Below are 24,828 nucleotides of genomic sequence, written 5' to 3'. Positions count from 1 at the left end.
CTCTTACGTAAGAAAAACTGGCTTTGACCATGTATTCCCCCACAGACACTGACCTGGCCAGTCCAGATAGGTTGTTCAGTCTTCCTGATACTGTGATAATGTCTTCTGCTTTGGGGCGTGGGGTCACAAAGAGAAACAGCAGAAAGATAAGAGGTAGAAGAAGTTGCAAGATGACTTCATTAAAATATTTTTCATAGATGAGCTTTGGAAGGGGTACTTCTAGTGCTATTAGTGGCTGTGTATACATGCTAGGAAAAGACTTTTTCTTACTGCAGACTGCTGACAAATCAGTTATTCAAGATGGGTCACCATGTAAAGGTCTGAAATTTGCTATCCCAAGACATAATAAATAATGTGGGATACATAATAAATAATGTTGGAATACTCTTTCATGACTGTCCCAAAGGGATCAGTAGGACCACTGGCACATTCAGGAAGAAGATGTCAGGACTGGATCTGGGGCATTTACTACTACAGAACTTCATCAGTTCTGTATGGTACTTCCCTGCACCTGAGATTTTTAAACAATGCTTAACAAAGTAGTACTTCAGAAGATTTTGAACTATAGTCCTTTCCTTTATTTTGTGAGCTTCTTGAAAGACAGCAACCAGTTGATGTTTTTTATTAAATTAAAACTAAAAAACAAACTTCCTGCCAATACTTTAAATAATGGCTGTAGGAAGGAACAAGTCAGACCTTTCTGTTAGCAGAGCAATTGGTGTCACTGTTTCTTATATTTGTGGTGTTAAATGCTTATTCTTTATATATTGGCTATTTTATTAAATATACTCTGGATCCAAAGGCAAATATGTGTTCTATTCTGAGTTCACTTCGTTCTCTTACCTTGAAATACCATTTCACCCACTTTCTCTCTTTCCTTGCTATATCCCAGCTGCTTGTGTTCCTCTACCAGTATCTCACAAGAAAACACTTTTTAACATCAATGACAGATTTGACTATTTTGTGTACATATTTCCATTGTTTTTTACAAGGTGTGGGACTGGGAGCTGCTGGGAAGATAAACACTGTCAAAAATAATTCCTTTTTAATTTTTATCTAAATAAGTTATTTTTCATTAAAAATTGACATCATTGTTTTGTTTTACATGTAGATGGATAGAAGAGGAAGTAACAAGAGGTGGATATAAAGTTGAAATTGAAAACATGACAGATGAGATGGGAGTACTTGGTGTAGCAGGTCCATATGCCCGACAGATCCTCCAGAAGCTGACAAGTGAGGATCTGAGTGATGGTTCATTTAAGTTTCTCCAGGCTAGACAAGTGAAACTTTCTGATATTGCTGTTACTGCCATTAGGATATCATACACAGGTAAGAAACAGAGAAAACTGACTCTTAAGGAAGTAGTAATAAAGTAAATGTGATTAAACTTAGGCTGAAACGTAAATCTTGTTGTGTATGCATAATAATTCAATAGGTTAATTACATTTTGTATATAAACATGTGAGGAAATGCAGTACACAGATTTTCAGATGTGATCCGGTCAGAGTCTGTGCTGAGTTTTCCAAGAGTTTTTTCTCTAGAATACCCAATTGTGTAAATATTTATTTTACAGATCAAAAGGCCAGCTCTAATAACCTCTGTGGTATTTGAAGCAAAACCACCGCCAAGAATTTTTTTTTTGATTCATATATAAAGTGTCTGTAAAGTCCCTTGAAAATGTAACACTATAATGCTGAGTATTTGTTTTTCTCAGTTTATTTTTATTTTTTTTTGTGTCAGACCTTACTGTAATGACATGAATTCAGACCACTCTGAAGCAGCTGTAGTCCTCTTCCTATTGTGCTAACTATGATACAATATACTCATTTTATGCTTGTTTACACTCAAGTTACATTTGCTGGTTACTTGCCAAGTCTTTTTATAATGCCCTTAAACATTCTCTGTCATTATGACTTTGGTAAATGATCTTTTCTTATCATGTAGTCTGATTTATTTTTTTTCTCCCCCTTTTTGAGTGTTTAAATTAGAATAGCACCACTGCTTAAGATCCAGGGCATAAGTCATCTGGTGGTTCTAGCAAGGAGTTGGACTGAATATATGATAGCAGAGTCAATCATAGAATGTGAATTAACAAAGCACTGATCCTTATTTTTTACCAAGAATAGAGCTGTATTTGTTAGAATTTTTAAAATATTGAGCAAATGTGACTGTTACTCTTGCTTTTGTAACAGGTGAATTGGGCTGGGAGCTCTATCATAGGAAAGAAGATTCTGTGTCTCTTTACAGTGCACTTATGGAAGCTGGCCACAAAGAAGGAATTGACAACTTTGGAATGTATGCTCTGAATGTTTTAAGGCTGGAGAAGGGTTTCCGAGCTTGGGGGGCAGAGGTCAGGAAATACAACTGATTTACTACTCTTTCTGTTTATTTTCTTTATTTCATCATTACTATACAGCTTTTAGTCAGCACTTAGTCTAGATAATATTTGTGCAAGTTTCTCAGTTTAGCGTGAAAATAAAGTTTACCTTGAGCAGGAAAAGCTGGTATAATTCTGAACAGTGGCTTTTCTAAATAAAAATAGTCCATTGCACTGCTGGCAAAGAAACACTTATTTTGATTCACTGATATTTTTCCCTTTGTGTATAACATTATTATGAGTGTTTTGCTGAGCTCCAGTGTTCTGAAATCAAAGATTTTGCTGATTGATTCTGAAAATGCTTTATTACTCTAATAATTATGTCATGAGGGGAAAATTACTTTTGCTTCAGAATATATTTGAAATTTTCATTTTCATTACCTTGTTTCTGCCAAATCTACTCACAATATGGAACTATTCAGGAAGCCTAAGGAATCTGGGGAAAATCAGTATAAATTCTGCATATCTGAATTTTTTCCTAATTGCTTTGGAAAGGAATTCAGGAAGGTGAAATAATGGGCTTTTAGGGTTTCTTTTTCATTTGCCCAATGGTAATTATTTTCATTCCTGCTTCAAATGCTGCCTAACAGATCATTCCCCCTACACCTAATGGGAACGTGGTAAACAAAACTGGTTTTCTGTTTTATTTTCCTCTACAGCTAAGTCATTCTGCCCTGTTGCAATTCATGTGCATAGCTCAGTTATTCAGTCTTCTGCTGGTTCTTTCTGCTTTGATGTGAAGTCTTCTTTCTTATTGAAATCTCTGTTTACTTGTCATTTTAGTAAACATTTAGATTAGGCATAATAGTAGACATTTTGTTGAAATCACAGTTAGGAACCATGCAATGTGTTCAAATGGAAGTCACGTGTGTGTAATGGGGAAGACATTGAATTAGGAGTAAACACAAGGCTGTGTGGAATAATTATATGAATACTCCCCACCCCAACCCAAAAAGCTATGGTAGTCCATCAGATACAAATGACTTTTCTTTTTTTAAACAGATGAACTGTGACACTAATCCCTTGGAAGCTGGACTGGAATACTTTGTGAAGTTAAACAAGGTATGTCCTGTTATTTGCAAAGTGTTCTATTATGCCCAAGTATAGTGCTTTAAGTATTTGAAAAGAAAAATGTAATTCCCTGTAAAAGAAAACAGATTTAGAAAATGAAACAAGCAACTTTTTTTACTGTAAGAATAATTATTTTATTAATGATTTGCTTAAAACAAACAAAAAAGCCCATATTTTTCCATTTCTCTTCTGAACAAAATTAATACATTACATCTGAATTAGCAAATACACAATGTTGTCTACATGAAAAATAATTCTTTGTGATTTACTTTTAGATAAATTTGAGTTCATGTGCTTCAATATATAGTACCTATGCACAAGCTCAACGACACTGTTTATATTGTGAAAACATTATGACTGCGTATTCTTGTTCAAGGAATTGTCTGTAGGATCATTTTCCATAGTTACTACTCTGGTACAGCAGTTACTGAAAAAAACCAATCCGGTTGCGCTGCTGTCTGAAAATTTGGGTTTGAGTAAAATGTAAGTTAAAATATTTTGATTAACAAATAATAACAATTAATTTGTTCATACAAATTCTGAAGAGGTCCTGTGCTCATAATGTTTCCTTTTTGATTTGAAGTTTAGAGAATGGGACTAGCTGAATTTAAATATGTAGTAAAAATCAAAATTATTCCATCTCCTTATATTAGCATCTCCATTTTCTTATATTATTATTTTATCAAATCAAACTCTGTTGTAACCTAAAAGATACAGAAAATATTTGCAATTCTCTTACCTGGTCCAAATGAAACCTAACCCAGTGTCCTAATTCTGTCAAATACAGCATCTTTCCATTAAATCACTGAAATTTTTTCCCATGCAGCTCTAATGTCATCTGTTATTATCAGTTAACCCACCAACAAAAAGAAATTACCTGCACAGTGGATGTGACGTTTCTAATGTAAAAACATCAGGTCTTATACATGACAATTTCAGTGACCAGGATGGTCCCAGGAAGATGCTTTTCCTCTACAACTATTGAACTATAGGTGTTGAGGTCTTCAGCCTGTGCAGGACTGATAAAACATTCATTTTTGTCCTAGTTTAACATCAGTGTGTTGCCTCTAGCACGAAATCAAGGTTAAAAATTGTCTTTACCCAGCTACAGAGCTCATCTACTGCAAGACAAGGTTCTCCCAGAGATGTCAATTGAAGTTCCTACATGTAGTGGGTACAGTGTCTTCATTGGGTATTGTAATTTTTCCCTAATTAGAGAGAATGACACATGCAAGTGAAATACAAAACTTTATGGAGTAGGAGTAGGTTATATTTACTCATGAAGTAAATCTTGAGGAGAATGCAATGAAATATGTTATTGCCACTAGCTTTCCTTTCCACTTCCACTTCTACTTCCACTTCCACTTCTACTTCCACTTCCACTTCTACTTCCACTTCCTTTTTTTTTCTTTTTTTTTTTTCTTTTTTTTTTTAACTAAAAGCAGGAAAGCAGCCATAAACAGGGAACTGCTTCTTGCCAAGATGCCCATGCAGAACATGCAGAGGCGCTAATGTGAATGAAGCACTTGATTCTTTATTGCTCCGTGCAGTTCTCTGGATGTTTGAAATGCAGGGTTGGAACAGCTCTCTGGAGCAGATATTCACATTAGATGAATGGGTGTCGAATGAGTCTCCAGCACAGATGCAGTATGTCAGCCTAAAATATTTGCCAGTTTAGCTGAACTGGCGTGAAAAAGGAGATAATCGATGTTTATTTATTGACTCAAATGGGGGGCAGCTGCGGCTGTGTGTTGGCACTGCAGAGGTACCTGAGCTAACTCAGATATTGGAAATGGTCTAAGCACTGTAGCATGAAGTGCAATGTGAGATTATTTACTCTGCATCTTGGCAGCTTGGGGCTGTGAGTCCTAATTCCATTCCTCTTGTTTTGGAGTCTGTTTGGCATGGCATGGACCTCAGCACTCCTTAAATGGAGTTCTACCATGAGGGAAGACAAGCAGAATCTTCTGCTATTATCTGCTTCTATTTATAATGAAATTTCCCCCCCCAAAAAAGGGCAAATGGAATACAAACTAATAGTAACAGATGCTTAAATGACCCGTCCTTGGAAGTGTCCAAGGCCAGGTTGGATGGGGCTTTGAGCAACTTGGTCTAATGGGAGGAGCCTCTGAACATGGCAAGGGGGGCTGGAACTCGGTGAGCTATGAATGTCCCTGCCCATCCAAACCATTTTGTGATTCTGTGAAGTCTGTTTGGCCTGCAGGGTGACTGACAGGGATTGGTTCTCTAAGCATGCACACCTAGCTGGGACAAGTGCTGATTTTTGTGTAGAGTTTAAACTGTGTAACAAGAACCTGAAATAGCTTACAAAATGCAAAGAGACTTCAGCATACATGAATTTCAAGAGGTATTTAACGCTAAATGTGAACAGTTTGTAAAAAGATTAAGGTGAATGAATGACCAGATACCAGTGAAGGTACCCACAATCGAAAAGTATTTTAATTTCTATGAGAGGGCATTCAAATACCTGGGGGATAAATATTGAGGTGTAAGTTCCCAACAAAATCCTGGTGTTTATCTATATTTGTGAAGTGTATTTTTTGCATCATCTGCAAGTACATACAGACTAGTAATTTCGTTTCCTGATGAGTAACAGGAGAAACTCTTAAAAATTTAAGACTTTTTTTTTTCACATGGTCTAGTAAATTATAGCATGACAATTTCTGTGTCAGGTTGCATTTTATCAGTAAGGCTGAAGAGACAGTGTTGTTCTAGGTGGTTTACAGACTCTGCATGTTACTCTACAACACCATTTCCCTGGTGTTGGTGTTAGCTGCTTCCTTACACAGATGAGCAAGCTAGGCTGTGATTAAACCAAAGGGGAGGAAGAGTAAGAGAATTAATTAATAGAACTAAAAGAATTAATTTCTTGCTTGGAGTATACATTGTCTCATAATTTCACACTAAAATCTGGTTATGTGTGGGGTTTTTTTTTAATAGCTGTTGATTTTCTTTAGTTCGTTCTATTGGTCGTGTATGTAGAAGGTTAGGTAAGTTGTTAGATAGCCTCATGCATTAATACTTTCATTTCATGAATAACTAATCTGGTTATTCACTCTGCAAAATATTCAATTGGTCTTTGTGACAGGAAGTTCACAGAATAGCTTTAGAGAAGAACAATTTGCAATCCTTTTTTTTTCACATCCCAGAATATTGAGTTTTGCTGCACCTTGGAATTTTCTCATGTTCAAGTGGTCAAAGATATATTGTATATCACCACTGAATACTTTCTATTTTTCAAAAGTCTGGTTTGAATTTAATGACTTTTTCAAATGCTATCATGGAAAAAATAATAAAATAATCCAGACCTTTGTTCTATGGCAGAATCAACTACATATGTTTTCCTTGCCATATGTATTAAAATTTCATGTGTGAAATTCCAAAGACCTCTCGATCTTGAAGATTCTGCAGTGTCCCTTGGCTGTCTGTTCTACTGAGTCACTGTCCTTGTGCTAGAATATGTTTTTATTGATACATATTAAAGTGATCACTGGTTATTTTGTTCACCATTGACATATGGCGAAACATAATATGTTGGCAGGATAGAAACAAGAACAGATAGATACAGAGAGAAGATACTTGATAGAAGTAGTCAGAGAAGCAAGAGACCAGGCTAGGAAAACAAAAGCACAGAAAGGATTGTATCTGGAAAGGGAGGTTAAGGGCAACAAGAAAAGTTTCTATAGGTATGTCAATGGTAAGAGGAAGACTAGGGAAAATATGGGCTCACTCCAGAATGAAACAGGGAAGCTGGTCATCTAAGCTGTAAAAAAGGCCAAGGTACTAAGTGACTACTTCACCTCAGTCTTCATGGGCAAAAGCTCTGGTCACACACTCCATGTTCCAGAAGCCAAAGGCAGGGACTGAGAAAAGAAGATCCCCCCCTCTGTAGAAGAAGAGCAGGTTCAAGACCACCTAAAGAACCTGAAGGGGAACAAGTCCATAGGACCTGATGGGATGCAGCCACAGATCCTGAAAGAACTTGTGAATGAAGTTACAAAGCCACTGCCTGTCGTATTTGAAAAGTCATGGCAGTGTGGTGAATTTCCTGGTGACTGGAAAAGAGGAAACGTAACCCACATATTCAAAAATGGAAAAAAAAGACCCGGGGAACTGCAGTAGTCAGTGTCACTGCACTGCCTGGCAAGATCATGGAGGTAAGCACAGGGGTGATTTGTGACAGCCAACACAGCTTCACAAAGGACAGATCCTGCCTGACTAATTTGCTGACTTTTTATGATGGGGTCACAGAGTTGGTGGACAAAGGCAGAGCAACAGACATCATCTATCTGGACCTGTGCAAACCATTTGACACTGTCCCACATGACATTCGGGTCTCTAAACTGGAATGATACGGATTCAGTGGATGGACCTCTCTTTGGATAAGGCTGGATGGTCACACACAAAAAGTTGTGATCAACAACTCGGTGTCCAAATGGAGACGTGTGATGAGTGGTGTTCCTCAAGGGTCAGTAGTCAGACCAGTGCTATTTAAGATCTTTGTCAGTGACGTGGTCAGGGAAATCAAGTACACACTCAGCAATTTTTCAGACTAACACCACACTGTGTGGTGAAATCAACATGCTAAAGGGAAGGAATGCCATCCAAAGGGGCCTTGACAGGCTAGAGAAGTGGGATTGTGCAAGGAACATGAAGTTCAGCAAGGCCAAGTACAAGGTTCTGAACCTGGATCAAGTCAATCCAATGCATGAATACAGGCTGGGAGGAGAAAGGACTGAGGACATCCCTGAGGAGCTGGGGACTTGGGGATGATGGTGGGCCAGAAGCTCAACATGAGCCATGAATGTGCACTTGCAGCCCAGAAAGTCAACTGTTTCCTGGGCTGCATCAAAAGAAGCATAGGCAGCTTAAAGAGAGGTGATTCTCTCCCCCTGCTCTGCCTGGAGTATTGTGTCCAGTTCTGGGGCCCCAACATAAGAAGGACACAGAGCTCCTGGAATGTGTCCAGAGGAGAGCCACAAAAACCATCAGAGGGCTGGAGCATCTTCCCTGTGAAGCCAAGCTGAGGAAGTTGGGGTTGTTCAGCCTGGAGAAGAGGAGGCTCCAAGGTGATCTTATAGTGGCTTTCCAATATCTGAAGGGGGACTACGTGAAAGCTGGGGTAGGGATTTTTGCTGGGTATGTAGCGAGAGGTCAAGGGAAAATGGTTTCAAACTTGAAGAGGGGAGATTTAGGTTAGGCTTTAGGAAAAAATTCTTTCCTGAGAGTGGTGAGATGCTGGCACAGGTTGCCCAGGGAAGTTGTGGGCACCCCCTCCTTGGAAGTGTTGAAGGCCAGGTTGGATGCGGCCTTGAGCAACCCTGCCAATACTGTGAGGGTGGAACGAGGTGAACTCTAAGTTCCCTTCCAACCCATTCTGCGATCCTGTGGTACAGAAAAAAAATATTTCCTTAATTCAGAAGCTGCTTATGTCCTGAAAACATGCTAGCATGTGCCTTTTTGGTGTTCTGAAGTGGATGTTTTAAAATTTTTTTTTTTTTTAACTACTTAAATGTTCTTAAAGCAGCCTACTTTTCTCCTAAGTGTAATAGATGTAAGTCCCAATAAAATTGGATATTAGAGTGAAACAACTCCTGTCAGTTTGGCTGGTTCCCAGAAAGGAACACTCTCAGAAGGTTTTTCCCTGTGAACCCAATAGTGACAACAGTCATGAAGACAGTGGTGCTACAAAAATATTCTGTAGTTACATTTGTAGGTTTGTGACTAATTTCTATAACCAAGACTGCCATCTTCTGGGCATTTGCTCCACAACAACAGCTCAATGCCATTTGGGAAGAGAATGCAGTAGATCATAGGAACTTCATATAAACACATTTTCATTCATACATTTTTTATGCATGATCATATAATGTTTGTATATGTATGTGTGTGTTTATATATATCCATATATGTGTATATACACACATTTTTGCATATTGTGTGTGTATATCATTTATATATTTGCCTATATTTTGCAGCATTTGAATACTAGGTTATCTTGTGGTTGTTTTTCCAAGACTTGTTTCTGAAAAGATAAGAATTTTCTTAAACTTCAAGATACATAAAATAACAAAGAACAAACTCATTACATGAATGCCCCAAATTAATCTCTAGTTAGTGATTTATTCCTGGTGGCCAGAAACCTGTCCCAGTTAAAATTAATTGGGTAGAAATATAATTATATGTCTGTAACCAACAGGCAAAGCTTGATCCAGAGATATGTAGATACTAAAGCTTGCTAGCTGCTTGCTCTAATGGTTTCCATATCTAAAATGTAATTAAGATGTGGAAGTCAAGATTATTTTTTCGGTCAACCTCAAGGTTCCAGCAATTAGTATATTAACAGGACTTAACTGTCATCTATAGAGTTAATCTGGAAGTGACCCATAAAAGCAGTACGTATCTGTAATCAGGTCATACTTAAGGCTCTGAATATGATTGCCACAGTAATATCTATGGAAACTGTTCTTCCATCTCTAAATGAGGAATTTATAGAGGCAATCTTGAATTAAACCCAAACCAAAACAAAACCAACCAAAACATACCAACTTCAAATACAAAAATAAGTGTTTTATAAGGCTCCCATTTCTCTCTGTCTATGTATTTAAAAGAATCTGAACATTCCAGAAAAAAGGAGCTGTGCTGTCAGTACAGCAGTGGGTACTGCAGTGCTGTGTGATAATGCATTCCTAAGGTCACCGATTACAATTCTGCCCTCTAGAAAACTATATGACTTGGCTAAGGAAAAGGGCAGAGTAGAAAAATGCTGTCAAAAGCTGGTCAGAGAGTCCTGTTTGTTTCCACTTACATATTCCTAAGAGACCTAAAAATGGGAATTCACAGACATTCATACTGCTCTGTTAGATGCGTTAGATGGGTATCAGTTACATCCCCACTGGGTTGGCAAAAATGACACAGGACTGAAGTGAGACCTAACCTCTCCCAGAGCAGCAGCTGAAAAAATGGAAGGCCTCAGGGTATATGTCATCATATTTGGATATTTGTGTCCAGTACCACAGTCACATTCCCCAAGACTAAATACCAGCTAATCCATTAGCACATATAGGAAGAAGTTGATTCAGTGCTAAGTGTACCAGCAGGATACTTACTTCTTGACATTTCTACATCATGAAAAACATTTTAGTCTGTGTGTCAATGCTGTGGTACACAGCATGCCCAGCAGTGGGCAAGGGAAGAGCTATAGATGTCTTCTACCTAAACTTTTGTAAGGCCTTTGTCACCGACTCCCATAACCTCCTTGTCTCTAATTTGGAGAGAGATGGATTTAATAGATGGATTGTTTGGTGGATGAGGAATAGATTACTCACATCCAGAGGGTAGTGGTCAGTGGTTCAATGTCCAGATGGAGACAGGTATCACTCTGGGGTTCATACTGGGACCAGTACTGCTTCATATATTCATCAGTAACACAGACAGTATGATTGAGCACAACTCCAAGGAAATTTTCAGGTGACAGACACCAAGCTGAGTGGGGTAGCTGACATGCCTGAGGGACTCGCATATTGCCCAGAGAAACTTGGGCAAGCATTATAAGTGGGCTCATGTCAACCTCAGGAGGTTCAACAAGGCCAAATGTAAAATCCTGCACCTGGGTCATGGCAACCTGCAGTATCAATAAAGACTGGAGGATGAAGGGATTGAGAGCAGTCTTGTGGAAAGGATTTAGGACTACTGGTGGATCAAAAACTGGACACAAGTCAGCAATGTGCATGCAAAGGCTTTGATGTATTCTGGGCTGTGTCAAAAGAAGCATGGCCAGCAAGTCAAGGGAGGTGATTCTGCTTCTCTACTCTGCTCTGGTGATACCCCACCTGTAGCATCCACTCCTGGAGTCCTCAGTACAAGAAAGACCTGGACCTGTTCAAGTGAGTTCAGAAGAGGTCCACAAAAGTCATCAGAAGGCTCAAGCACCATTCCTGTGAGTTTGGCGTGTTCAGTCTGAAAAGAGAAGTCTCCAGTGTCTCCAGGAAGACCTTATTGTGGCCTTTCAGTACTTAAATGGGCTTATAAGAAAGATGGGGACCAACTTTTTAGCCTGTTGCAACAGTGCAAGAGGTAATGGGTTTAAACTGAAAGAGTGTAGATTCAGACTAGACATAAGGAAGAAACTTTTCATGATGAGTGTGATGAAACACTGAAAGAAGTTGCCCAGAGAGGTGGGAGATGCACCACCCCTGTAATTCAAACAATTCTACACTTCTGTGATTTGTGTTTTTAGTTGTTCCCTTCATAAAAGGTGTTCCCTTCATAAAAGTTCCTGTGTAGTAGAAATGTAATTGTATGAAAAGTGAGAGGGGTCTACAAGCTGCTAGTTATTGTCTGAGATCTTTGCTTCATCTTTTTCAGCAGCATCTTGAAAGTTGTCTTCAAAAATGAATCCTCACAGTCCCTTCTTTTTCTGATCTGGGCTGAATTACATACTGTCTTTTCCCCAAAGTTGCAATCTACAATCTTTATATGCCTTATCCTTAGCTGATCTGCCTCGATTTTCATACTAACTGCTCTGTAACTGGTTCATAAACTGTTGCCCACAACTGCTTAGAGAGTGTTAATCTCTCAAAGTTCAAAAACTCTTCCTTGCTTTAGTAATTTCTTTCAGCCTATGCACAGACATATGAACCTGAACAGGAACAACAGAAATAAGAACTGATAAAGCAACTGAGCCAAAATCTATACCAAGTACAGTGTGTGATGCTTGTAATTCAGACAGTGCAATAATTCTCTACAGAAATTTAAAAAAACATTACCAGAAACAGTATTTTTTACATCTTCAACAATATTTTCCTTCTTTTCTCTTAAGCACTCATCAAATTAAAATAATTCCTGCTTTAGACATACTAGAGCTGTCACAATGTCCTAAGATTAAATGTCTTAAAATATGCTATTCACCATCCCAGAGAATGTTACTGTGTTTCCTGCCCCTGGGGGCAGGCTGGTGTAGATCTGGCAAATTGATTGAATACAAAGCTCTCATTCTGCCTGATCTGTATCTTTAAAGAAAAAATTAATAGGTAGAGTTTATAAGCCAGTATTGCTAATATTTTCTGAACAATTATTACTGATAACAATAGCCAGCCTGATTACTATTTAATCCTCTTGTCTGAACTGTCAGGACCCTTGAAAGAGGCTTGCTCTTGGTTCTTAAGGCATTCTTGTCCAGGACCATGAAGTTTATAATAACTTTTTTTTCTATGGCTTTTTTTTTTTTCTTGAATTATTGTCTACCCACCCAACTAAATCAGGAAATTACCTGAGTTTCTTTTAAGAATTAGGAAATAACATCATGAGGTGTCAGGTTCACAGCCACTTTTAGGCAAAATAAGCTCATACCTGGGATCCTGGCCATGGAATCAGTCTAGCTCATTGGAACCAGCTGAACATTATCACATACAATAAATGGTATCTTATATACCCACTTAGGATTCAGAGACTTACTGATGGCTCCCCCTATACTTGACACACATTTATGCAATTTGCTTCTAGAAATAAAAGAATCTGGGGTTTTTTTAGGCAAAAAAAGACATACATAAAGACATACATAGTGTAAAACAAGTGTATGGAGCAAAGTGCCAGCTCTGCAGCCTGGCAAAGACACGGAAGTGGAACATTAACAAGTTGCTATCATGTTTGCGAATGCCATCAAAGTGGACATGTGTCCACACAGTGAGGCCAGGACTTTATGATTTGGGTTGGTATTCTATTTTATTTAAAGAAACTGAAATGAAACACCATCTTCTGGCTTATAACTTTAAGCAGACAGTCTCATAACACACTTCTTATTACATATGTCTTTCTACTACACTTGGAATTATATTAAGGTTCTCAAATCTAGCAAAACTAATATACTCAAAAAAGTTACCAATTTATAATGTGCCAATATAAAAGAAAGGTACCAAGATACAATATCTTTCAAAGATTTCATTCAATCTCTATTTCATACAGAATACTTCTCTGATAAGAAAACAAACAAAAAAATAGACATATTTGAACATATGTATCTCTAAACTTATCACAGGACACAAATAACCACGTATCATCTTTATATTTTCTCTCTCTCTCTTTTTTTTTTTTTTTTTTTTCCCCAGTCAGCAGACTTTACAGGAAAGCAAGCATTGAAGCAGATTAAAGCAAATCAGCTCAAACGACGACTGGTGTATCTCACCCTGGAAACTGATAATGTTGATCCAGAGGGAAATGAAAGTGTGTGGCATAATGGCAAGGTAAGGTGAATGCAATACTTTTGTTTTACTGGTACAGAACAATTTGAAGCTAAGATAATAATTTTCTACCCTTCAAGCAGGAAGCAAAGGCTAACAAAATATTTACAATGAAAAATGTGAAATACCATGAAGTCACAAAAACCAGAGCCAGAACAGTCTAAAGTTTTAACTCATCCATTATTTCCTCCTGCAAGTTCACTGCTATCAAAACAAAACTTTTGCTATTCACTTAAAAGAAACAAAACAACATCAGTGTAGGCCGACATGTCAGCACAGATTTGTGTTGAAATGCTCACAGACAGTTAAATTATTGTATATAACAAACATAGGCATGTGCATAACATTTGTTCCAGTAAAAACTTAACTGAACACAATAGGGGCAGACTTTTTTTCCAGGAGCAAACTTTTTCCAGTTTAAGTGATGACACCTACAGCAGAAAATATTATGAACATCATGACACACTTGAAACTTCATTGATGTCTGGTTTATATAATAAAACTAGTATATAAGTTGTATAATTGTTTGTCCTGTTGATTGGTTGTTTTTTGTTTGCTCGTTTGTTTTTTAATTAAACCTTGCTGCATCTTGGAATTAATGGCAAACGGGTTGTGTTTTGTCAGGTTATTGGCAACACCACATCTGGATGTTTCAGTTACAGTGCTCAGCAGAGTCTGGCTTTTGCATATGTTCCCACAGAACTCAGCAAAGTTGGACAGAAACTGGAAGTTGAACTTTTAGGAAAAAATTATCCAGCAACCATCAGACAAGAGCCACTAATGATGACTGAACCAACAAGAATGCGCCTTCAGAGAAGGGGTGGAAGTCCCAAAATATAAACACAACATGAGGATATAACAAACTGTGCAGTAGGAAATAGTTCCTTTGTGTGCATGACGTTAAGAAAAACAAACTACTTAGATTTCCTAATTACTAAACACATCATTGGCTCTATCACACATCAGTGAGAAATTCCGTGGCGTTACCCTCTTGCTCCTTTGCATGGGTTCTTCAGGCTATCAGATGTCTGGGCATAGTTCATGACCTGGTATGTGTTCTGAGCAGCACTTGAGAGCAGAAAGGGGCTGGGAATTAGTTGATCCTTGATTCATTGTGCTCTTACACGGGCTGACAGATCTGAAGCAATGCAGAAGAGAAAGTTGCTTGTGGCATCGACCAATAGCAAATCTTCCCATCTTGATCCTCACAGTTCCTCCTCTACCTGTAAAATAGCTTCTCCTGGCTCCTTACAACATGACATTACAAACTTTCCATTAAAATAATACCACTTGTTATGTACAGAATGCTTTCTAAGGAATGGAAATACATCCCAGCAATCATTAAAATAATAAAAGCAATATTAAAGGCAAAAGGCACTTATTAACATCTTTTTCCAAAGTGATGCCCTGGCAGAAATTCTCACAGAAAATAAAAATCTAAGAAGCCCATTTTTCATTATTTTATATGAATCATAATAGGATGTTATTGCTTAATTTTTAACAGCACTTAAAGCACTGTGTCATGGTTTTACTCTTCTGAACTGGAAGAGCTAACCTGACACCAGAGAATTTCTGTTCTTCCTTTTCCTGTTAACTATGGATTGAAGAGCTGTAGGGACCATATGTTTTACACAGAAATATTAACAATGAAAAAAACCCCACAATTAAGTACACAGCAGAAGAGCTTTATTGAGTTTTATTCAGTAACCCAAATAAGCAGGACTGGGATAATGTAAATGATGGGAACACACTGATTTTTTAATACACTCTTCTGAATTCTGTCATATGCTCAACAATTATTTTGAAAAAGATCCATGTCATAATTTCCAATTTACAAAGAGTAACACTCCCATATAGGCTTTAGGCAAACCTTTTCAAAGTATGCATGAGTATGAAAAATGTCCAAAGGACTCCAAAAGGAGTCACTGCCTTTAAATCTTTAGCAAAGAAGCAAACGTATAAATAGAATATACCAGGAGAAACACAGTTTGAATAATGAACATTTAGCTGTTGCTTAAGTAAGCTGGCATTGCATCATCCTATTCTGAATAACAGGTCAAAATAAAATATATAAGCTTTGGCAGGTTTGCATGTTGAGTGAAAAGCCCTGCAGAAATGATTCTCTGTTGTGCTTTCATAAGCGATATAGTTCTACATTGCCAAACCAATGGGAGAGGTTACTTTTTCTAAAAGTGAAACTATTTGTAATGAGACAGTTGCCTTCTATGTTCCCTTAAGTATTGAAAAAAATGTAACACAATTAAATACTCTTTCATTTAGGAAAATAGTTTTGAATTTCAGTATTTCCCAAGAACATGCAAATTCACCAGACACCATGCCCTGGAGTGTACTGTAAGAGGTATGTTGAACAGGCTCTGGGGGGGCAGAAGGAGAGGAGGTTTTGTGGTTTCCTACTGATGCTTCTTTACTGTATGTGTTGTGTAACAGTGTTGCATAAACTTGTGGTGTCAAGATGCAGCAAGAGAAATTTAATAGAAGCAAGAATATTTAAGCAGTACACTTGTCTTTGAAGAGGGGTTCTAACCAGTCAAACAGAAATACCAGGGTTGAAAGACTGACAGGGACAGGTTTAAACTCTTCTGTAACCCTGTTACATAAGAAAGGAGGCAACTCTGTAATGAGATGAAGAAATGACAGTTGATCATCCAGGAAATTTTCTGAAATATTGTCATTTCTGCATGTGGAGAGATAAGGATGTGTCAAAAGGCAGATTTCTCAGACACATTTTTTTGTAAATTTTCCTTTATTCTTTTTCCATCTCCAGAGAGTTTTGGGACACCATAGTAGTTGTTACTACTACCATGTGATTTTTTTTTTTCCTAGTTCCCTTGTGCTATGGCAAGATTTGCCCTGTTCACACTTACTTGTGTTAAAAGATAAATCAACACAGATACCATAATCTTGTGTGCCACTTTAATGGCTTCATAATTCACTGACCTCAATACATGGTCCAGATTATTCAACCCCAAATTCAGAAAACGCACACTGAAACACGGGGGAATGAACATAGACCATTTCCAGGATTTATTATGTTGATTCAAGAGAATACTACCCGATACAAATAGTATATTCTGAGTGTGATTTGAAATGCCTCAAGTATTTTTATAAAAAATAAAATATGTAGAAAAACCCCAAACAAACAAACAAACAAAACCCAAAGCAAAACAAAACCCCTCAAGAACAACAATACAAAACCAGTAAGACATTGTGACAAGGAGCAGCATTCAGACTGCCACTGCACTGTATCTGCTGTATACGTTCTAGATGGTACAACTTCATCACAAAACTGTCACAGTTGGAAAAAAACTCTCTAAGACGATCACGTCCGACTGTCAACCCAGAAAAAAAAAATGTTTAAAAATAACCATGCCCATTAGAGCATGTCCTTGAAGTGCCTCATCTTCATGGGTTTTGAACACTCTCAGGGATGATGACTCCACCACCTTCCTGGGCAGCCCACCCCAGTGCCTCACTACTTTCAATAAAGAAATTCTTCTTAATATCTAGTCTAAACCTCCCATGGCCCAACTTGAAACCATTTCCTGAAGTCCCATTTTTATTTCCTTGAGAGAAAAGGCCAACACCCACCTTGCTACAAGCTTCTTTGAGATAGCTGCAGAGAGTGATAAGGTCTCCCCTCAGCCTCCTTTTTTCCAAATTGAACAATTGCACCTCCTTTGACCTCTTCTTCTTCTCTCCTTCTTTTCCTTCTCCAGACCCTTCACAAGTTTGGTTGCCCTTCTCTGAACTCACTCTAGCAACTCAGTATTTTTTTTTTGTAGTGAGGGACTCAGAACTGAACACAATACTCAAGGTGCAGCCACACAGTGCAAAGTAGAGGGGAACAATCACTACTATACTCTTGGCCGTACTATTCCTGGTACAAGCCAGGATGATGTTGGCCTTCTTGGCCACCGGAGCACAGTGCTGGCTCATATTCAGTGAGAGTTAGCCAGTACCTGAAGGTCCTTTTCTGCCATAAATATTCCATCCACCCTTCCCCAACCCTGTAGTGTTGCATGGGGTAGTTGTGACCAAAGGGCAGATCCAAGCACTTGGCCTTGTTGAACCTCATACAATTGTCCTCGGCCCATCAATTCAACCCATACAGATCCCTCTGTAGTGTCTTCCTACCCTCAAGCAAATCAACACCCCACCCAGTTCAATGCTTTATGCACACTTGCTAATGAAGCACTCAATCCCCTCATTTAGATCATTGATGAAGATATTAAACAAGATCTGCCTCAAAACTGAGCCCTGGGGAACTCCACTGGAGACTGGCCACCAACTGGATTTAACTCCATTCAGTACAACTCTCTCGGCTTGGTCACCCCACATTATTTTACCCAGCAAAGAATACATCTGTCTATGCCATAAGCTGCCAGCCTCTTTAGGAGAATGCTGTGGGAGATGATGTCAAAGGCTTTAGTAATGTTTTGACCCTGTCAGCTCTGGCAGCCAGGTTATCCAGTTCTGGTGGAGCAGGATAACCAGCAAATAATTCTTGGCACTCCTTTACAAAGGACTATGAGTTAAGATGTTCTTGAGCATGTTGATCCCTTTGGAAACATGCCAGGTGAATAGCTATTATGAACTTTATTCCAAAACCTCTAACCAGCATTTCAGATTTTGCCAGCACTGTGTGGATTTTCAAAGTAATTATTTCAAATTAACAAGAATGGTTTCCATGGTAACGGGAACATTTGAGTGGAACTTTACCTATAATAAGGACATGGAAGAAGTTAGTAAAATGCACTATCCAGTGAGACAACTAAAGATAAATCAGAACTTTCCAGCCTTTTGAATTGCATGAATCACATCTTAAAAAAAAAAAAAAAAAAAACCACCACCAAAAAACCCCTCATAGTCATGTACAAGCTTGTCAGTAATTCTGGAATTTACTTCATGGAAAACTGACTTTAAGACAGTATTGTTGCTTGTTGTTCCAATGCCAGTTCTGTATACATGTATTCCTATTGTAGAAGAAAATGTACCATCGCTCATGATTGATGTTGTTCTCAAACCAGCAGGGAATTCTTTGGGATCTGTAAAAAAGAAATCTCCTCCACTCCACTCGTCTTCATTGACAGGTGCAAGAACTTTCTACAGAGACATGTCAATCAAAAAGAAAGCATACAGGAGTCTGGCATACTCAGCATTTGCCTTCCTGTCCAAGTCCTGGGCAGACTAGAGAGCTGGGCCGATTCCAACGGGATGAGGTTTAACACGGCCAAGTGCCGGGTCCTGCACTTTGGCCACAACAACCCCATGCAGCGCTACAGGCTGGGGACAGAGTGGCTGGAGAGCAGCCAGGCAGAAAGGGACCTGGGAGTCTGCATCGACAAGAAACTGAACATGAGCCAGCAGTGTGCCCAGGTGGCCAAGAAGGCCAATGGCATCCTGGCCTGTATCAGAAACAGCATCACCAGCAGGTCCAGGGAGGTGATTCTTCCCCTGTACTCAGCGCTGGTTAGGCCACACCTTGAGTACTGTGTCCAGTTCTGGGCCCCTCAGTTTAGGAAGGATATCGAGGTCCTGGAACAGGTCCAAAGGAGGGCAACCAGGCTGGTGAAGGGACTCGAGCACAGGCCCTATGAGGAGAGGCTGAGAGAGCTGGGGCTGTTCAGCCTGAAGAAGAGGAGGCTCAGGGGAGACCTCATTGCTGCCTACAACTACCTGAAAGGAGGCTGTAGCGAGGTGGGAACTGGACTCTTTTCACAGACGACCTTCAACAAGACAAGAGGACACAGTCTTAAATTGTGCCAGGGGAGTTTTAGGTTAGATATTAGAAAGAATTTCTTCACGGAGAGGGTGATTAAGCTATGGAATGGACTGCCTGGTGAGGTGGTAGATTCTCCGTCCCTGGAGACATTTAAAAAAAGACTGGATGTGGCACTCAGTGCCATGGTCTAGCAACTGCTCCGGTGGGTCAAGGGTTGGACTAGATGATCTCTGAGGTCCCTTCCAACCCGGCTAATTCTATGATTCTAAATATGATTTCACCTGTCACCAAATGGCTATGTAAATGTAAAAAAAAAGCATGTGTGTACCATTCCAGATAACTATGAAACACATGGCTATTTGATCTTTCACGGGGCACTGAAATGTATGTATGTATGCCATGGGTGAGCAAAATAGATGAGAGTTGTCAGCTCTGTTTGTTCTCTCACAATCTTAGCTATTCCATCAGAATTATAACCAAGGCAGCAGTCACTTACAAGATTGCCTTAGAAGATTACAAAGTTTCAAGAAACATCCCCGTTTCAAGAAACATCCCTGTTTCAAGAAACATCCCTGTTGACTGGGCTCTTATTTCTGCTTCTGTGTTGCTTCACTTCCTTGCTACTCAACAGCAATCAGCAGCACTGTCTTACAGCCAAACCTAGACCAAGAATTGTCATCGTTATGAACAAAATCATGATTAAAAAAGCACCGGCTCATTCACAATTTTGAAGAAAGGTCAGGCAGGGGAGGAGAAGAAAGCAGCAGATGATGATGGCAGGGGAAAGGCTATGCACTTTTTTTTTTTTTTTCTGCAGGAACGATTGCCACCTGGCACAGCTCAGCTGCTTCTTCAGTGTCAGTGGCAATTTATCTGTCCCAGGATGTAGCACAGGTTAGCAAGCAGCAAGGCCACGGCTGTTTTGCAGCTTCTCCACCTTGGTTATGCATAGAATAAACTCTTCTGGCAGTATTAAATCTAGATAAACTGCCGGGGTGTTGCGTATGAAAAAAACCCAAGAACAGCCCAGTTACTCGTACCAGAACGCACTATCCCCTCTACTGAAACTGTTGCACCGCCTCCCCTGGAAACACAGCTGACTCGAGCAGTGCAAACAGTTCCCTGTTTCCACTAGGAAAGGCTGCCCGCAGCCCTTGTCCCGGCCCTCGTCCCTTCCCCTGTCCCCGCCCCCGTCCCTATCGCTATTCCTGATCCCAGCTCCAGTGGCCTTGGTCTGCTGCCAGCAGACATCCTCCCCTGAGGTCCCTTCCCGGCCCGCCCCACAGTTGGGAGGAGCCGGGTTCTGCCGCCTCCGCCGTGGCCCGGCCCCGGGGCGGTACCCGCGGCCCAGTTCCTGGTGTCGGGGATGGCGCGGTGGGGGAGCGTCCCGCCGCCGCTCTGCCTGCTCCTCAGCCTGCTCGCCTGCCTGCCCCTCTGCCTCCCGCGGCCCGCCCCGCACCTGGTGCTGGTTCTGGCCGACGACCTGGGCTGGGGCGACGTGGGCTGGCACGGCTCGGCCATCCGCACGCCGCGTCTGGACGCGTTGGGTGCGGGGGGCGTGCGGCTGGAGCGGTATTACACTCAGCCCCTCTGCACACCCTCCCGCAGCCAGCTCCTCACCGGCCGCTACCAGGTAGGCTGCAGGACACCTGCGGGAACTCGGTCCCGGCTTTGTTTCCCCAGCGCGGAGATGCCCTCGGGAGAGCCGCCGGGGTTCCCTCCTCCACCTTTTCATCCCTTCATCCCTTCCCGGCGGCGGCGAAGCCCTCCCAGCACCGTCCCTTCGCGGCGTGTCAGCAGGTAGCTGGTAGTGTTCAGCAGCTCTGAGTGTAGTTTGGCTTTCTTGTAACCTTGCGCGAAAAGATGCAATGAGAAGAAGGCTACAACGAAAACCACTTGACTCTATATGCAAAGTGATGTCGCTTACTTTTTGGCTTGTGAGCTCGGCAGTAAACTAAACATGAGCTTCGTGCCCGGCTTCGGAAAAGCTGAGGTGCAGTCTGTGCTACAGCTGTGTTAACAGGCATTGCAGCCCGTGGTGAAGAATATTATGGTCATGTTATGTTATGTACTGCAGAAATGGGCAGAGAGGCAGTCGATATGCAGGCAGTAGTTGATAAGCACGATGTCTGTGTTACTGCATCTTGTTTTCCAGTGCAGCATTTAAATGCATCCTTACCTGTGCATTCTTCATGTGCTAGCATAGGTGTGTAAGCATCTATACACCTCTCGGTGGAGTGTGCACAGCTGCTGTGTAGTTGTAGTCTTTCCCTTTTTTCAGTTGCACAGGTATAAGACATTGACTTTAAGAGGCTACTGTTCCCCTACTTTTTGTTTCAACCTTAGCAAAATCAAGGTGGCAGGACAGAAGAATACAGCATAGACAGGAGAAACTCATAAAGACTGTTTTATCAAGAGTGTATTTCAGAAACTTCCCCTTTCTCTCAAGAAGTCCTGCACATGCATATAAACCATGGTGATTTGTCAAAGAAACTCTTCAGACATAGACATATATTCAACCATATATGTCAATGTCATGTTGTCACAGGAAGATTGTTCCTAAGTGATACTCTTTCTGAGCAACATTTGTTCTGTTTCTAGAAGTACCAAAAATCAGTAATAAAGGAAGATTTTTTTTTTTTACCAATTCTTTAAATTGTCTTATGTAAGCAACCTAAAACACTTTTCATTTTGACTGATTTCATAGTACAATTCCTACTCTGAACGTACTTAACTAGAACTGGGATAGGGATAACTTTTCTGCATCTGATCTTTATAGTGGAAATTGGAAATGCTTGTAGTTCAATCCTGATTTAAGTTCATCATACAAATCTGACTTCATAAGATAATCATCTTTGCTTTAACCTTGTTATAAATTAATAAAATAATAGTAGAAATTGAAGCAATTTTTCAGTAAAATTGAGCAGACATTTTGTAGCAATTATGGGAGGTTTTGTTTTGTTTGACCCATTTATATGAATAACAGTTTCTCAGAGATTTGAAAAACTAGTCTAAATCTGGTCCTCTCTGGAAGTGGAATTTGGATAGTCATTTTCCATCCCCAAAAGAAAGAAGAGCAAAGGTAATTCTTCGTGTGAAAGCTATAGATTTTTTTTTAATTATTATTTGCTTCTCTTTTTTCTTCATTTCTCTAGGCAGTAGAAGAAATTACAGTGCTTTGCTAGCTTGTGTCTTTACTGAATTGATAATCTTTTTGGTAATCAAATATATTTTAAAAAAAGACTTTTTTTCCCAGCTAATATTTCAAAGAAAACTAATAACTATTGGTTCCTTTGAGAGAGACTGGTTACTCACCATCAGGACCTATTTTGTTTAAAATTGAGTTCAAGGTGTTGGTAAAGTGAAGGTTTAAAAATTAATTAGACAGCTTGCTGCACCGTAGTGCTTAGAAGAATTAAAATCTGATGTATTGTGGTCAAGGGAGCCTTGGAGGTTTTGTGCTTTGACAGAGTGAGATTAGGAGAAAGATTTAGTAAATAAATATGTATGTGTATATTTGTTCACCTAAGTTCATGTTAGTGTTTTGTTTGTTTGTTTTCTTGAGGTAGGAGTGCTGGCAAGATTCAACTTGTCTTATGCTGCTCCTAGATTTCAGAGAGACTGTAATGCAAGGCTTTTTAAAGGAATTTTTTTTTTTTTTCCTGGAAAGATCTTATAAACCCCTCCAGTGTTAATTTTTTGTCTTTCTCTTCCCTGCCCTTTTGTGTGGCTTCCTAATCTTCCTCAGTTTCTGATGTAGCTTGTTTGTTTTTCCACCTGCATATCAAACAGCCTTAGAGAGTGCTTTGCTGTGTTGTGACTAATCTCACATTTTTCTTTTCTTTGCTAGATTCACACAGGTTTACAACACCAGATAATTTGGCCATGCCAGCCCAGCTGTGTGCCACTGGATGAGAAACTCCTCCCAGAGCTACTTCAAGAGGCAGGATACGTCACTCACATGGTGGGGAAGTGGCATTTAGGGATGTACAGAAAAGAATGTCTTCCAACCCACAGAGGATTTGATACTTACTTTGGTAATGGCTAGATTTCACATCAGCAACAAATGCAGTGTTAAACATGATGGGGAAATGCCCAACTGTTCTAAGAACAGCAGATTTTCTGTTAGTTGTGTAAGTAAATCGATACCTGGGTGTGCATGTTTCCAAAGCATAACTGCTCAAAATAAGATACTGCTTTAAATACATGCCCCAGCCTTTCAGCTTAGTGAGAAAAACACCATGATTATTGAGTGGCTCCAAGTAGAAGTGTTTGTTTCTTGTGATCTGCATTTAATTTGGTTCTGTAATGCTTGGAAAGTTTAAGGAGTAGTGACCGGTTTGGTTTTACAAGTGTCTTTGAATGTTTTGTGTTACAACAGACAGTAAATATTTCTTGCTTGCAAAAAATGTAACACTTCTCAGAGCTGATATTTTGGAGAGAGAAGTAGAAGTTACAGCACATTGTGTTCATGCTTTGTGAATAGAGTAGCAGTGGTATTCCAGAGCCTGTGACAAGGAAGATGGTATGAGAGCCCCTATAAAAAACAGCACAGAAAAGGCTTGTTGCAGGAATTTTTAAGTTATTAAGCAAAATCCTCAGATCAAAAAGACTATGCCAGAGTTAGATTGTCCAAGTGAGAGTGTGTTACAATGCAGCTTGCAGCTATGTGTTGTTTGTTCTTCCTCTTGCATTAGTTCATGTCTCAGCATTGATTGGATGTTTATTTGTTTTGCCAAAGCTCCACAGATGTGTGAATCAGGCTGCCTGCACTACATCTCATTCCACATGGTATTGAAAGCAAAGTTTTCCATCTCCATGTGGGGTTTTTGTTGTTTTTTGGTTTTTTGTTTGTTTTTAACACCTTCATTGAAAGTAGAATTTCAAAGCTGTTCACCATCCTGAGGATAACCATGCAAGCTGTTGATAATGACTTCTGCAACTGAGAAAATCAGATACAGAGAAATTTATGCTGAAGTCCATATTCCTCACATTTAACCTCAGGTACTTAAATCAGAATCAGAATTGTCATGGTTGGAAAACCCCTCTAAAATCACCATGTCCAACTGTAAAGCCTCCCCCCAAAAAACCAAAAATTTTAAATATCATCGTGCCCACTATAGGATGTCTTAAAGTGCCTCATCTACATGGGATTTTGAACACCTGCAGGGATGATGACTCCACCATCTTCCTGGGCAGCCCGTTCTGGTGCCTGACTACTCCTTCAATAAAGAATTCTTAATATCTAGTCTAAACCTGCCCTGGCCCAACTTTAGGCCATTTCCTGAAGTTCCACATGTCACTACAGATGGTAAAATGTTGGATGAATGTTTCAGCTCAAAACCACTAGAATTTTGAGAGAAAAGGCCAACACCCTT

General features: G+C 39.7%; 2 protein-coding genes across 2 annotated transcripts in view; both read left to right on the top strand.

The window, feature by feature from the left end:
- Nucleotides 1-15,144, top strand: part of DMGDH (dimethylglycine dehydrogenase) — a 40,363-nt gene extending 25,219 nt beyond the window's left edge. The window contains exons 12-16 of the mRNA XM_030466679.1: nt 1,112-1,329; nt 2,193-2,350; nt 3,380-3,439; nt 13,576-13,710; nt 14,332-15,144. Coding sequence (XP_030322539.1) covers nt 1,112-1,329; nt 2,193-2,350; nt 3,380-3,439; nt 13,576-13,710; nt 14,332-14,547 — 787 coding nt within the window. The 3' untranslated portion in view covers nt 14,548-15,144. The remainder of the gene's footprint in view (nt 1-1,111; nt 1,330-2,192; nt 2,351-3,379; nt 3,440-13,575; nt 13,711-14,331) is intronic.
- Nucleotides 15,145-20,775: 5,631 nt separating this feature from the next.
- Nucleotides 20,776-24,828, top strand: part of ARSB (arylsulfatase B) — a 67,583-nt gene continuing 63,530 nt past the window's right edge. The window contains exons 1-2 of the mRNA XM_030467252.1: nt 20,776-21,083; nt 23,301-23,487. Of these exons, the coding sequence (XP_030323112.1) occupies nt 20,817-21,083; nt 23,301-23,487 (454 nt within the window). The 5' untranslated portion in view covers nt 20,776-20,816. The remainder of the gene's footprint in view (nt 21,084-23,300; nt 23,488-24,828) is intronic.

The sequence above is a fragment of the Calypte anna genome, chromosome Z (assembly GCF_003957555.1).
Source record: "Calypte anna isolate BGI_N300 chromosome Z, bCalAnn1_v1.p, whole genome shotgun sequence".
NCBI classification, from domain to species: domain Eukaryota; kingdom Metazoa; phylum Chordata; class Aves; order Apodiformes; family Trochilidae; genus Calypte; species Calypte anna.
The sequence above is the reverse complement of the archived record's forward strand: the minus strand, read 5'-3'. Positions and strand labels throughout refer to the sequence as shown.